Genomic DNA, 15,368 nt, shown 5'->3' with positions numbered 1-15,368 from the left:
AATTAAATATACGGAATATAAGTAATAATAATAAGGCTAAGATGCCCAGATACTTCAGTGACTGCCTAGAATTGTGTATAAGGAAGTTTTTTTTTTTAAAAAAAAAAAAGGAAAAGTGGCATCCAAGAGAGTATTTTAGACCTTTATCATTTTTGGGCACTATAGAATACCTAACTGAAGAAGTATACTAGGAAAATGTAAACAATTACCTGTAGATAAAAGTGAGTGGTATAGATATGGATTTTAAAGTTAACAGCAGACAGCATTTAAAGCTGAAAGAATAAATGAAATTTCCTAAAGAGAACATGTACAGTGAACAAATGTTAGGGACAGAGTCTACAGAATATCAACATTTAAGAAAAAGACTTACGTTTTTATTGGGAGAAATTACATTATGACTGGGGTATAATTAAAAATATTCCAGGCCAGGTGCAGTGGCTCATACCTGTAATCCCAGCACTTCAGGTGGATCACTTGAGGTCAGGAGTTTGAAATCAGCCTGGCTAATACGGCGAAACCCTATTTCTACTAAAAATACAAAAATTATCTTGGTGTGGTAGTGGTGCACACCTATAATTCTAGCTACTCAGGCTAAAGCATGAGAATCACTTGAACCCAGGAGGCAGAGGTTGCAGTGAGCTGAGACTGCACCACTGTACCTCAGCCTGGGTGATGGAATGAGATTCTGTCTTAAAAAATAAAAATAAAAAATAATCCAGCAAAGACAAAGAGGAAAACACATGTATCAGACTTTTGTTAATTTTTGAATCTTGATGAGTAAATGGAGATCTCATTAAAATTTTTTATAATACTCTTTTTAAAAAGTTCCACACTGTAAGGAAACAAAGAAAAGGCAGATTTATTAGGAACAGAACAAAGACAGAGAACAGTAAGTTAGGACAACAAACGAAAAGGGTAAAAAGGCCTGGGATCCAAATACAGAAGTTTCAAGAAGAAAAACAAGGTGGGCTTTTAAATTTGACCTATGTTCAATCCCGTTCTTTACAGAAAGGTTTAGAGATAGCTTATAAAATAAGACATAACAAAAAGAGTAATAAATGAGTAACATATTCAAAGCAGAGGAAAAGGGGAGCTCATCGGACATGGCAATGTTGAGGTCTGAACATCTCTGCAAAGGGAGTTTCTATAGTGAGTGGAAGCAAACAGCAGATCATGGACTGAAGAAAGCATTAAACATGAAATAATAAAGGCAAAACACAGAGAAGAGAGGATAGGACATGAAAAAGTAAAGGTAAAAATCCAAAGAATTTCTTAAAAAAAATTTGGCAGAAAAGAAAAGGTGATTAGAATCCAGCATGACAAAGATTCCAATACGAGAAAACTGAATCAATGGGTGGGCTTGAAATGGGACAGTACATATTTATAAAAGGATTACACTTGCAATAGAAGAAAACCAGCTTTTCTGGAGAACAAAGGGAGAGAACTATAGTTGCTGCATTTCTAGACAGTGTTAGGCGCTACTGTATATGTATGTATATATCATCCTCTCAACAGAAAATTAAATAGGTGTTAGTTCATAAGATTACTTTTCTAAATATCTAGAACAAATATGTAGTAGAAGCAGGATTGGCTCCCAGGTCCTACTCCTTCACCTGGATTCTTTGAAGATAAAAAGGGAATATAAGTCAGTTCTAGCCTGCTCTGTAGAATATTAGATCCTTTACTTGAGAGCTAGCAAGAGAGTATCTTGTTGAGATTATAAAATTTTAATTATTGATCACTGAGATCAAGATTATTTGGATGTTCATCCCCTCCAAACTTCATGTTGAAATGTATCTCCAGTGTTAGAGGTGGGGCCTGGTGGGAGGTGTAAGGATCATAGCTGTGGTTCCCTCATAAATGGCTTAGTGCTATCCTCTTGGCAATTAGTGAGTTCTCTAAGTTTACAAGAGATCTGGTTGTTTTTAACTTTGTGGCACCTCTCCACTCTCTCTTGCTCCCACTCTGGCAATGTGATACTAGGTCCCCATCACCTTTGCCATCCATGAGTGTAAGCTTCCTGAGGCATCACCAGAAGCAGATGCCAACACCATACATCCTGTAAAGCCTGTAGTATCATGAGCCAATTAATAAACCTCTTAAATTACCCAGCCTCAGGTATTTCTTATATGCAAGAATAGACTAACACAACCATGGATCCCGATAGCCAAACCACTCCTCATTCCTTTAAATTCAGAGTGTGCATGATCTCACTTGGAAAGATTTTGCCATGGTTTTCTTTCTGAACTTTGTATTACCTGAAATTTTCTAAACATAAAATTGTAATTAAATCTGATTATCCATTTTAAAAATACATCTCTATATCCCAAGCCCTAAAATAATCACAGTTATATTATTTATACCTCCATTAATACTCTAAACCTCATCCTGAAACTGCCATTTAAGTACCCATGTACTACCCTTCCCATAACAAACAACACATTAAATAAAGCGCAGTTTAGTTGGAATAAAAAAATAGCAACAGACCATTAACACTCATTCTTCTGGTTCTAAGAGGAAAAATGATATACTAGTAAGGACAAGATGTAATTTCTTTTTTAATAAATAAGTAAACCAAAAACTTATTAATAAAAACTGGTAATTCATGTCATGGAAGAAAAGGCTATATAAAGTCAAGAAGAGGTCACTCAATTTGACAATTAGACTATCACAAATAGTCTTTTCCAATGCAATTTAGAGAATAGTAGAAGCCAGATTACAATGAATTAAGGAACTAGTAAGTAAAAGCACAAAGTAGAAATTAGCCCCCAAGAGGTATGACAGTGAAATAAAGCAGAAGATCAGCAACTTAAATATGCATATCAAGAGAATGTATTTTAAAATGAAAAAGATCTGAGTATGTACCATGAAAGAGCCAGTGGGAATAGACTGAATAACCAAGTGAGGGGAAAAAAAGAACAGATAATTGAGTGTGGGAAAAGAAAGAATCCAACATACAGACTAAATACTGGTCTTACAAAGAGTAGGATCTCTTCCTGCTCTGAGATAAGAAGAATGGCCGGGAGAATAAATAGATAAGCAGATAAACTTGGAGGTGGCAAGAATGGTGAGTAGTCCTTATGTTCACACGACTTCCAAGAGAGTCATTATTTCATTGTAACAAGAAATCTGAAGCTCACACTAGGAAGGAAACATAACCAGGCTGTAAATAAACAAATAATCAAGAGGTTCCATTCCAATATCAATGTTTTAGAACAGAAAACAATCTGGCAAAAAAAATTTCTGGTGGGTAGTCTTAAAAGAATAGGCTCTAGATTCAAAATGTTGGAGACTATATCTAAGATCCATCAGTTATTAATTGGATGACCTCAGGCAAGTTACTTAACCTCTCTGTGTTTCAGTGTGGTCACCTGGAAAATGAGAATAATAGTTTTGAGAATTAATTCAGAAAAATCCTTAAAAAGAGATTAAGGACAAACCAAGTACATAGGAGTTCACTAAAGGTTGTTAGTATTATAAAAGTAAGTTATTATTGGTAGAGCTCTAACAGTCAATTTGTAAATATAGTGGAGTCAAACTATACATCTTTCCCACCTTTGGGGACAAAAATAGCAAAGGTAGAAATATAAACCAAATCTTATGTTAGCAGTCAATTATGTTCCTTTACCTTCTCTACTATAAATCTTCAAAGAAAAATTTCTTCAATTCAGCAAACATAATCTAATTCACCTAACAATTATTTGAACTTAGAAACTGATGACCAAGTATATTTCCTCCAATGAATGACTCTTTAAAAGAATACTTTTTACCTTGTAGAGATAAAATATAAATTATGTTACATTTTTAAAGGGTTTAAAGACTTACAATCCAGTTGCTTAACACAGAAAGTGGACAGATGATCAGTGTTGTTCTTGGTCTCTCCTCAACATCAGTTTTCTTTGACCCCTCCACTGCACAAGCTCCTAAAAAATGAATCACTGTTACAACCTTTAGCTGTTTTTTCTGAAATACGTATGTTAATAAGGAGATGGTAATAATGTACCTCCATGAGAAGATAAATTAGGAACAATTAAAATGAAGCAGATGGACCTTTAACAGGGATTAAATTTTACCTGGTCACTTAAAAAAACTAAAAATCCACATAGTGATTATGAGAAGAGCCAAAGGACTGTAACAGGGAGTGGGTACAAGAAGGAAGTCTCCAGTATTTCCTGATAATTCATCATAGTCATACATTAAGACAAACATTTGTTTTATGCAGTTTTCTGAATTTGTGTTACATTTAGTTTGGTAGCCAGCCAAGATGGCCCCCAGTGAGCTCTACTTCCCAGTATTCATTATCTTGTGTAATCTCCTCCCACACTCCACCAGGACTAGTCTGCATGACCAACAAAATATAGCAGAAAAGATGGTACGTCACTTCTGAGATACGTTATAAAAGATGAACCTTCTGTATTGGGTCGAGCTCACTCTCACACTTGTTCTTTCTCCAATCTTTCACTCTGGTGGAGCCAGCTGCCATGCTGTGAGGACAATCAGGCAGCTTATGGAAGGATGCACATGGTGAGGATCTGAAGACTATAGTTAGCCAGCAAGTAATGAGGTCTGTTGACAACCATGTTGAGTGAACTTGGAAATGGATCCTCCCTAAGTCAATGTTCAGATGATAGCAGTCCCTGAAGAAGTTTGACTGCAACCACATGAGAGACCATAAGCCATTAAACCATCCAGCTAAGCCACTCCCAGATTCCTAGCCTTGTCAAAATGTGTGAAATAATAAATGTCTGATTTTAAATGGCTAAGTTTTAGGAGAATCTGTTATGCAATAATAGGTAACTAATATATTTACAACAAAAATTCTTAATACTTTTCTGTGAAGCATGTTTAAAAATAATAACAACAAAGTGTTTTTACAAATTCTTGAAATAAATTCTAGACCTGGTATCCCTTACCAATGGAGTATCCTCCAGTAAACTTAGTTAAAATGCAAATTTCTGCGTTTTTAAAAAATTACATTTTCATACTAATTTCAAAATTTAAATGGCAGGTGAGCAAAGTATCATACTATATCTATGTATGATTCCACAATTTTTTCTCTCAGTGCTATTTACTGTAATCCTTCCTTATCCACTGGAGATGTGTTCCAAGACCCTCCACATCCTATTTAAATGCTTAAAACCACAAATAGCACCAAACCCTATATATAATGTTTTTTCCTATATATACCTATGATAAAGTTTAATTTATAAAGTAGGTGCAGTATGCGATTAGTAACAATAACAAATAATAAAATAGAACAATCATAACAATCTACAGTTGATCCTTAAACAATGTAAGTTTGAAGTATGTGATGCACTTACATGCAAATTTTTGTTAACCAACGTGGATTAAAAATACAGTATTTACTGATTGCAAAACTCATGCATATGGAGGGCCAATTTTTCATATATTCTGGTCCTCCAGGGCAGACCGTGGGACTTGACCACGTGCACATTTTGGTGTACACAGGGGTCCTGGAACCAACCCCCAACATATACTAGTGATGGCTGTACTGTAATAAAAATTATGTGAATGTGGTCTCTCTCCATCTCTCAAAATATCTTATTGTATATAATATTTTAGCACTGAAACTGCAGAATGTGAAACCCCAGATAAAGAACAACTGTGTTTGGAATTTATACTTATTAGTATTTGCAGCTCTACTGTATTCATTTTAACCTGTGCATAGCATTATACTGCATAAGTAGACTACAATTCATTTCCCATTACCTTACTGGACAATACATACATTATTTCTAATATTTCAATAAAATAATGCTGCAATGAAAGCCACTTTTTCACTTTTTTTCATAAAAAGTCTCCTTATTTATATCTACAGAGTTACAGGTGATTTATATTCAGCTTCCATTATATTTTTGCCCAGTTGCTCTTCTTGGTAATTGGCACTCCCATCAACTATGCATGAATTCCTGTTGCAGCACAACTTTTGTCAATACTTGGCATTGTGAGATTTTTTAATGTCTGAAAATATGATGAGTAAGAGCATCCTGCTCTTTATTTTATGTTTTTAAGACATGGTCTCGCTCTGTCGCCCAGACTGGAATGCAATGGCGCTATTATGGCCCACTGCAGCCTCAACCTCCCAGGCTCAAGTGGTTGTCCTGCCTCAGCCTCCTAAGTAGCTGGGACTACAGGGATGTGCTACCATATCTGGTTAATTTTGTGTATTTTTTTGTAAAACGGGATTTCACCATGTTGCCCAGCCTGGTCTTGAACTCATGGGCTCAATCTACCAGTCTTGGTCTCCCAAAGTGCTGTAATTTCAGGTATGAGCCACCATGCCTGCCCTTTAATTTTAATTTGCATCTCCCCAATAATTCTCAGTCAGCATATCTTTTCCAAAGTTTTCCAATGTTTCCAATTCTCAGTCAGCATATCGTTTCCACTTTCCTTTAATTTGCATCTTCCCAATAATTCTGAGTCAGCATATCTTTTCCAGCGGTAACTGGTTATTTGGGTTTTCTTTCTTTCTGTGGACTGTGCATGTATATCCTTTAACTATTCTCCTATTGGGTGGCCTTTTTCCAATTGTTTGAGAAGTTCTTATATAGTCTAGAATTGAATCCTTTGTCAGTTATACTTAACACACATATATTCTTCAGCCTTACCATTTTTTACTTTGTTTATGGCACCTTTGGATGCATGGAAATTTAAAATGTATTATTAAATTTAAAATTAAAATGGAATTTAATCAAGCTTTTTCTTATGACTTTTTGTTTCTTACTAAAGAGATCACTATCTACCAGAAAGACAATCAAGATTATGGCTTCTGTCTCCACTCATAGAGTTTTGTTTCTATTCTGCTGCTCTTTCAAAGATATGCTTAGTTTGATTAAAACCAAAATGACACACAGCTGTGACTTTTAAAATTTTCTCTACTGTATCACTGCTATGCATCTGCAGCTGAAAGGGGCTTCTAATGTGTAATTTAATTATATCTTAACTGAAATTTCCACATTTCTTTAAGTATCTAAAATCAGGGTAAAGAATAATCCACCTGACTGGGCCAAAAGTTGGCTCTTTCTCATGATTCTATGTTAGCTCAAATAACTCCTTCTAAAACAAGCCACTTCAAGTCAATCTTTACTTCATTAGCCTCCTTTATTTTCTTCACATTACTTGTCATTATTTAAAATTATGTTTACTTGCTTATTGTATGTTTCTCCCATCATTAGATTTTATGTTCTATGAAAACAGATAGTCTGCTATATCCCCAACATGTAAAATAATGGAGAGACCAAGGGGCAGAGATATAACTTCGTCCCACATCTTCTCAACCTTAGTTCAATCTCTTCCCATTTCAAATATTTAGTTTCTTAAGCAGTGATGTTTACCTATGAATTACAAAATATAAAATTATAATAAAGATCACTAACATTTTTAAATGAAAAGCAAATTCTAATACCAAAAATTAAATCTTTAACTTAAATTAATCCAAATTAAATTAAGCTTTTTAAAGCAGCCACAAATTGCTTTGTGACTTCACTAAAAGAAATATCTCTGCTCTTCAGAGGAGTAAGGGCCCCCCCATCATATTTTGACCCTAACTAAAACAAATACAATAGGAAAAGGCACCAAAGGGAAAGCAAATTATGACGTAGCTTTGTTTTTTTAACAGGTTATATACTTTAAAAAAAAGTCTCTACATAGTCTCTATTTTCTAAACTTCTTGTAATATGGTTTTATAAGTTTTAAAAAATTTAATATTTTTTCATTCAAAAATAGAAAAAAAAAAGCTAGGAAATCAGGATATTTACTGACCCGTTTTCAACATTTTCTTTTTTGTTGTAGGAACAGATGAGGTTAATGCACATGCAAATGCCACATCTTCTATAACCTTAGAAGACCCTGCTGATAAAACAACAAAGAATCTTAAATTTTTTTCAAATTATCTCCTGTGCTAGAGTACAGGTACTTTCTAAGGATAAGAAATAGAATGCCATTTTCACCCTCTCTATTGTAAGAGCTTATATTATTAAATTAAAATACAACTGAAATTGCTACCTCTGACACTAAGCATATCTTTTCAACTTACAGAACTGATGTAGTCATTCATGGTAAGATTTGAGAAGAAGGAATTAAAGTAGGAGCAGTCATCTGCAAAGTGACTGAGCTCTCAGGTGGAGGGAGAATTTTTTGAGGAAACAAATAGTTTGATTTTTAATAATAAAGCTGCCAAATTTTCAGATCAGTCAATATGATCAGTTATCTTCCAAATGAAATACAATTTCTCAATGAATGAGAAATATAGTATGATCTCAATTACAGGAAAATAAATAATGTAAACAATAATAGTATGGCCAGAAAGACATTCTCAACCTAATTTTGTAATTACTATTCATACTATACACGTAGGTTTTATAGAACTCATTTTATAGGTAGTAGAAAATTGTTTTAAGGAGAGTTAAAATATTATTATCCCTTAGATTTTAATTTGAAACTATTCATTTTACTTCTTTACAAAATTAATTTAACACACATGGTAAGCTCCATGAAGTTTCACATGTAAACGTCAGCCAAGCTTAAGACCTTTTACTAAAATATTCCAACCTAGCGAGATACAAATCAATGAAGTTGTACTTTAATAATCTTGAAGTCTAGATTATAGGTATATAGTATACACATACCTTTCACCCTGCCTTTAGTTTCTGACTGTACATTTTTCAGTTTGCCTAAAAATAAAACCAAAATAAACATAAAAATCTGCAAAATGGGACATTTGAATATAGGACACATTATCAAATCAAATCTATTACATGTTACCTTTCATTTTCTGTGGCAATTCACTTGCTTCAATTTCCTCTGAATCACAGCTTTCTATGTACTGGACAGCAGTTTTTCTTCTAAAATTAAGTATACAGAAAGAAACTTTTGGACCAACCCAAAGCAAAATGAGATATACAAACATGTTTAATAAGTGCAATAAAAAACCTTTGTCTTACTCATTTATTTTTTGAAAAATGTTTAAAAGATTTTGACAAATGAAAGTCAAATCTGCTAAAAGCATTTTGCTTTCACAACCCGATGCATTTACTATACAAAATGGAGTACCACTATTATTGTCTTTTGCCAAGGACGCAGTACAGTGACACAATCAGAAGTCACTGCAACCTCATACTCCTGGGCTCAAGTGATCATCCTGCCTTAGCTTCGGGAGTACCCAGGAGCACCTATGACTACAGGTGTGTGCCACCACACCCAGCCTATTTCACTATTATTAAAATAAATTTGAAAAATTCAGTAATTCTAAAAAATTAATAATTTCAATACAAGGTGCAATATTTGGTAGTTCAATTAAAACATATAAAACTAGAACAAAAAAAACTGGCTCTTGGTTAGGCACCATGGCTCATGTCTGTGATCCCAGCACTTTGGGAGATGGAGGTGGGTGGATCACCTAAGGTCAGGAGTTTGAGACCAGCCTGGCTAACATGGTGAAACCCCGTCTCTATCAAAAATACAAAAATTAGTTGGGTGTGGTGGTGCACGCTTGTAGTTCTAGCTACTCAGGAGGCTGAAGCAGGAGAATTGCTTGAACCCAAGAGGCATAGTTTGCAGTAAGCCAAGATCGTGCCCATTGCACTCCAGCCTGGGCAACAAGAGCAAAACTCCATCTCAAAAAAAAAGAAAGAAAAAAAACTGGCTCTTATCAAAGAAAATTAAGCAGATAAAAGGCAAAAATATAATTCTTTCACAATAGAAAATGTCACAAATTTTGTGTAGCAAGTTTAACAGGGATTAAGTGCCTAAAAGCAATAAACTCTGAAGTCAGACTGCCTAGCTTCAAATCCCCACTGCACTACTAATTTGTTATGTGATTTTAAGTTAATCAACTAATATTCTTCAATGCCTCTGTTCCCTCCTAAGAAAAACAGAAATAAAAACATAATCCTTATAGAATAAAATATTACTACATGCAAATGCCCCTAAAAGAGTACCTGTTATACAATAAGCATATTTGTATTAGCTATGTGTGTTAGTTGTCGTGTTTCTCATGTCCTCACCATTATTATTTCTATGTCCTTTAATCTGATATGGTCCAATTAACAGTGTTCTGTTACCCAGGTTGATGGTAAGTTCAAAGTTGTAACATCTGTCATTTATCTAAATCTGAAGCAATTAGATTTAGAAACACTGGTGAGTGCTGGGTTTGTGCTTAGTTCACAGAGATACCAACGACAGAACAATTAACACAGCCACAGTTTCAAAACCTTTGTTGATGAAATAGCTAGCAGAGACAGATGTGCGATGACTTCTGTAGATACTGATGATGGACAATATAATACAACAAAAGCCCAGTTTTTAGACCTACTTCAGAGGATAAATGAAGTTTGTAAAGTTAACAGATTCAAGACAAGATCAGAGGGGAATTATGACTTTTATTCAAATTCTCCCTCTAGTCTATTTTAATATAATAATGTCCACAAATAACTTTATCATGCCTTAGTTCCACTACATGTGAAGAACTGAAATGAGCAAGAATGCTTTTGTCAAGCTAGCCAATAAAATATTCTTCAGTTTTCATCTCCTTAAATCCATAAAGAAAACTTCTAAAGTCTCAAAAAAAAAAAAAAAAGCAAAAATCCCAGGATCCAGATCTTAGTTCCTTGATAAAATAGAAATAAAGTAGTAGAAAGATGAGTGATTCTTAAAATTTACCAATTCGTTTATTTTACAGGTATCATTTTTTTTTCATCTGTAAAATGAGAATACCCTAGCTGCCTAAGCCATAGTGATCTTGGAAGTTTCAAATAAAAGAATGTATTTAAAAGAACTATTTAGCAAATATAATGGTCATCTCTATCTCTCTTATACATAAGAAAACAATCTAAATAAACCCATGACATAAGCAAACCATAATTGTTTACCTTTTGGGGCGGGAACTAGACAATTCTGACATTCGATACTTATTCTTCTCCTTGACATCTGAAATACTGGGTTGTTCACTACATCTAGATGCTTCTATTTCAAAGAAAAATTGCAAATATAGCATATTAGTAAGTTGTCTCAGAAATTAGTATTATCCTTCTTAAAACCACGGTTTTCTAATTACTGACTTTCAGTTTTCTTAACATCTTCATTCCTTTCATTACTGTATTTTCTCTACTTTTTTCTTAATCTAGTATTTTCTCATTTCTAATTAGAAAGCACCTTCAAATTTTTATGACCCAGTCTTTCCTTTGTACTCATCCAGCCAATCCCCACATTGGCTGAATTTTTTGCTGTAGCAAGGCAGCTAAGAGCCACTGGAAAATGATAAGGAGAACCACAAATAGGTGCTGTTATAAATTTCTATGTTCAAACATCAGCTGTCACCTTGTGTCACTTGAGAACTCTTTTTAGTAAACACTGTTCAGCTCCCCTATCCATTCATCAACATGATCCACACCAGAATGATCCATACTACATTGACCTCTTTGCCTAGATTCTAACTCCTTTTATTCCAAGATGACCTATTTCACTTTACAAAGAAAATGAGATGGTATCTTCCATAAAATCTCAATTTTCCTATCTTTTAATCTACTTATTTATCTGTACTTTTCCTTAACTGTATTTTTTCCTTCTAACTCATCCACCTATTCTGCTAACTCATTTACCTATTCTACTGATAACTCATCTACCTATTCTCCTGATCCTATTTCCTCCTACAACCTACTAGTCTCTCTACTAAATCCAAAATCTCATGGATTCCTTTCTTAAAATCAAAGAAAATCAAAAACAAAAAACCTCATCTTACCCTTAACTCAGCCACCTTTCTGTGTCTTTCTTATCCCAAACTTAAAGTAATAGCAAGCAATTGTTATTTATAATTTTTCACCTACTACTCTTAAAATATTTTCAGTCTGTTCTATTTATCTTTAAAAATTAATTTTATGAAGGTCATTTAACTGCAAAATCCACATACCTCTTTCCATTTCTCCTACGACTTCAGAATTTGGCTCTAAAGCTAGCTTTCTAGCATTATCTGCCATTGTCCATGCATATTACATTTTAAATACCATAAAATTCACTGAGGTCCCAGAATAAAATATGCTCTTTTTAAAGTACTCTTTCATGAGATTTTTTTTACAACCCAAAATGCACTTCCCCAGTTCTCTAAGAGGTATACTACCCAATTCAATGATCTCCTTGATGAAATCTTTCCTACCAGTACTCAGGGAAGTCCTTTTAAAAAAAAGAGATCCTAAATTTTTATACGGTACAAAGCCAAAACTAGAATTACAATATTAGGCTAAAAAACACAAATCAAATATTGGGTCATATTCAAATTAAAGTCTACCAAATCAAAAATTGGGTCATTTCAACATTCAAATTTACCTTTGATTAGTCCATCTGCCTTTTCACTGGTATTGTTTCCTCCAAGTTTCATAGAATCATCGTTAACATTACATTCCTGGGTAAATAGGCATATTTCTTAAACAGTACTGCTATCAGGTTTTTTTCCCCCCACAGAAATGATTAGTAACATGTCATCATGCTATGAGTTTTAAATAACTTTAAATAAACCTTATTTTATACTGCTTTACTTTGCATAATAAAAACTACTTAAACTGCTAGCCAATTCTGGAGCAACTGAAGGGGAGGGTGAATAAGTGAAGAGGAAAACACACAAATTGATTTAAAATTTTTTCACAGGTATCTCAAAAAAAGAAAACTAGTTGGTCTTTACCTTTTCAAAAGGAATACCAAAAGCAAATCTCAATTATAAATGACATATTAGTTATTGTGAGAAAAACTCAAGAACTGGGATTTACTTTATAGTTAAGAATTCTCAGACTTCAGACTTTTCAAACCTATGTTCAACGTTCAGATCTTTAATGAGGCTGCCATTGTCATCCTCTTTTTCTCTGAAATTCTCAGAGCAAATAGCTCTGATATAGTACAGGTCACAGAGTGTCCTCTCCTCTTACTCGATGGAGTCTTGCCCGTCCATTTTCTTTTTCTTTTTCAGTGTACCTTTGTTTCAAAATGCATCAATATACATGAGTTGAAAACAATTCTATAAAAGCTGAATTGTTAAGCAAAAAATCCCATTAGAATTAAGTCTTACTAAAAATGTGGTTGAAAAGATTCATCCCCTATATAGGTACCAATCTAAATAAATTAAAAATCTGCCGGGTTCAGTGGCTCATGCCAACACTTTGGGAAGCCGAGGAGAGTAGATCACCTGAGGTCAGGAGTTTGAGACTAGACTGGCCAACATGGTAAAACGCTATCTCTACTAAAAATACAAAAATTAGCCAGGTATGGTGGTGGTCGCTGGTAATCTCAGCTACTTGGGAGGCTGAGGTAGGAGAATGTTTCGAACCCAGGAGGCAGAAGTTGCAGTGAGCCAAGAACGCACCACTGCACTCCAGCCTGGGCAACAGAGGGAAACTCCGTCTCAAAAATAAAATAAAATAAAATAAATTAATTAAAAATCCAAAATATAATATTTTAGAGATGTAACTAGAAGAGTTATTTTAGTTAACTTCTAAGCATTAGTTCCAAGAAAGAGATAGTAAAAATGCTTTTCATCAAATGTCCTATCAAGTCTTCAATAATTACTATAACCACTTTATTAAACAGCATGCAAACAATCTAAGTTTATTCAAACATAAAGGATGTCCTTTTTATTATTCTTTTTTTCTTTCTGAGATGGAGTTTCTGCTCTTGTTACCTAGGCTCGAGTGTAATGGCATGATCTCGGCTCACTGCAACCTCTACCTCTCTGGTTCAAGTGATTCTCCTGCCTCTCAAGTAACGGATTACAGGCATGTGCCACCACGCCCAGCTAATTTTGTAATTTTCAGTAGAGACAGGGTTTGACCATGTTGGTCAGGCTGGTCTCAAACTCCTAACCTCAGGTGTTGTGCCTGCCTCAGCCTCCCAAAGTACTAGGATTACAGGCCTGAGCCACCACGCCTGGCCTTGCATTATTCTTTATATTAAATTATTTTGCTCAGCAAACTTTTTCTCCATGAAGTTCAAAGATAAATTTTTTATCAAGTCTTACGTGGATGAAACAATAGTATGTTCAAATCTAGGGGCCTTTAAATCAATAATATTTCACTCTATTTATGTTTGGAATATCTAAACCTACTTGAAAGAGTGACAATTTTTTAAAAAATAAATACCTGGCTGAAAATCACATGTTCAGCTTCCATCTCAATTACGTAGCAACCCAAATATCCTAAAACCTTCCTACTATACAACACCTTAAATATATAACTGATCTTGGGGAAAAATAAGAGAAATCCTTACTGTTAATTGGTAATTTCTCAATAACTGAGACTAAATCTGAAGTAGTCTTATATGCTTCTATCAAATCTGGTAACCTAAAACTTCAGTTTTAATAACCAAATGTAGGAAGAACAAGACATAAAACATCAGGTTGTTCAGGGTAAGGAATTGAATCTGAGACTTTAACTCAATAAAAGTAAAAAGAAGGAAATATAACTAAGTATAGACAATAAAATAAAATCTCAGTAGCACTGACAGGAAACTGATGTACAGCCTTCTCTGAAAACTAAAAACTAGGAAGAATGGTAATTCAGAAGAGTACAGAAAAGAGGTATACTGCACACATCTTTTTGCTATTTCCTTCTCTTTAAGTTATCTGAATTTTCAGATAAGAAAAGAAGTAACCATTCCTCTCTAATAACATTTATTTTCTCAATAAATTAATTAATTTTTAATTCTTAGAGATCAAATACAAATGTATGTTTATATTACACACACACACACACACACACACACACACACATTAAATATCAAGAAAAGTCACCGTTATTCTCATCACGAGGATATAAATTATTAACATTTTGGTACAGATAGTATATGTGAATGGACTTAAAACACACATGAATATATTATTTACAAAATGAGGAATCAAACTCCATACAAAGATTTGTACCTCTAGCTTTTTAACAAAAATCATGAAAGTAATTATTCATCAAAAATAATACTTTGTGGTTTCATAATAGTAAATTTTATGGCTATATCATTTAACTGTTCTCTTGTCAAAAGATGTTTCAAATTGTCCACTTTTATTTTATGTTTATTTGTTTTAGAGACAGAGTCTCTCAATGTCACTGGAGCTGGACTGCAATAGGGCAATCATAGCTGACTATAGGCTCGAACTCCTGGGCTCAAGCAATCCTCCTGCTTCAGCCTCCCAAGAAGGTGGAACAACAGGTGCCAGTCAATATGCCTAGCCTACAAACTGTACACCTTTAAAACAATGTTGAGGAAAAAAAAACAAACCTGTAATTTCTTTGGAAAAAATGAATTTCTGGTAACTCCCTTCAGATAGTTTCTCAGAAATGGCATTATTGACTGGCAAAATTGTTCAAAGATTATAAACA

The 15,368-nt window shown here is 34.0% G+C and overlaps 1 protein-coding gene across 16 annotated transcripts in view; it reads right to left on the bottom strand.

Moving 5' to 3' along the window:
* The window catches only part of HLTF (helicase like transcription factor), a 54,320-nt gene that overhangs the window by 20,640 nt on the left and 18,312 nt on the right, over positions 1-15,368 (bottom strand). For 8 of the 16 annotated variants that reach the window (XM_008983685.5, XM_008983686.5, XM_008983690.5 and 5 more), the window contains exons 9-14: positions 12,340-12,415; positions 10,890-10,983; positions 8,785-8,864; positions 8,649-8,693; positions 7,783-7,872; positions 3,826-3,923 (exon numbers count right to left, since the gene is read on the bottom strand). In XM_008983685.5, coding sequence (XP_008981933.1) covers positions 3,826-3,923; positions 7,783-7,872; positions 8,649-8,693; positions 8,785-8,864; positions 10,890-10,983; positions 12,340-12,415 — 483 coding nt within the window. The remainder of the gene's footprint in view (positions 1-3,825; positions 3,924-7,782; positions 7,873-8,648; positions 8,694-8,784; positions 8,865-10,889; positions 10,984-12,339; positions 12,416-15,368) is intronic. The other 8 variants (XM_008983687.5, XM_078354026.1, XM_078354029.1 and 5 more) reach the window with 1 other exon arrangement.

The sequence above is a fragment of the Callithrix jacchus genome, chromosome 17 (genome assembly GCF_049354715.1).
Source record: "Callithrix jacchus isolate 240 chromosome 17, calJac240_pri, whole genome shotgun sequence".
Taxonomy (NCBI): Eukaryota; Metazoa; Chordata; class Mammalia; order Primates; family Cebidae; genus Callithrix; species Callithrix jacchus.
Note: the sequence above shows the minus strand (reverse complement) of the source record. Positions and strands in the feature narration are given on the sequence as shown.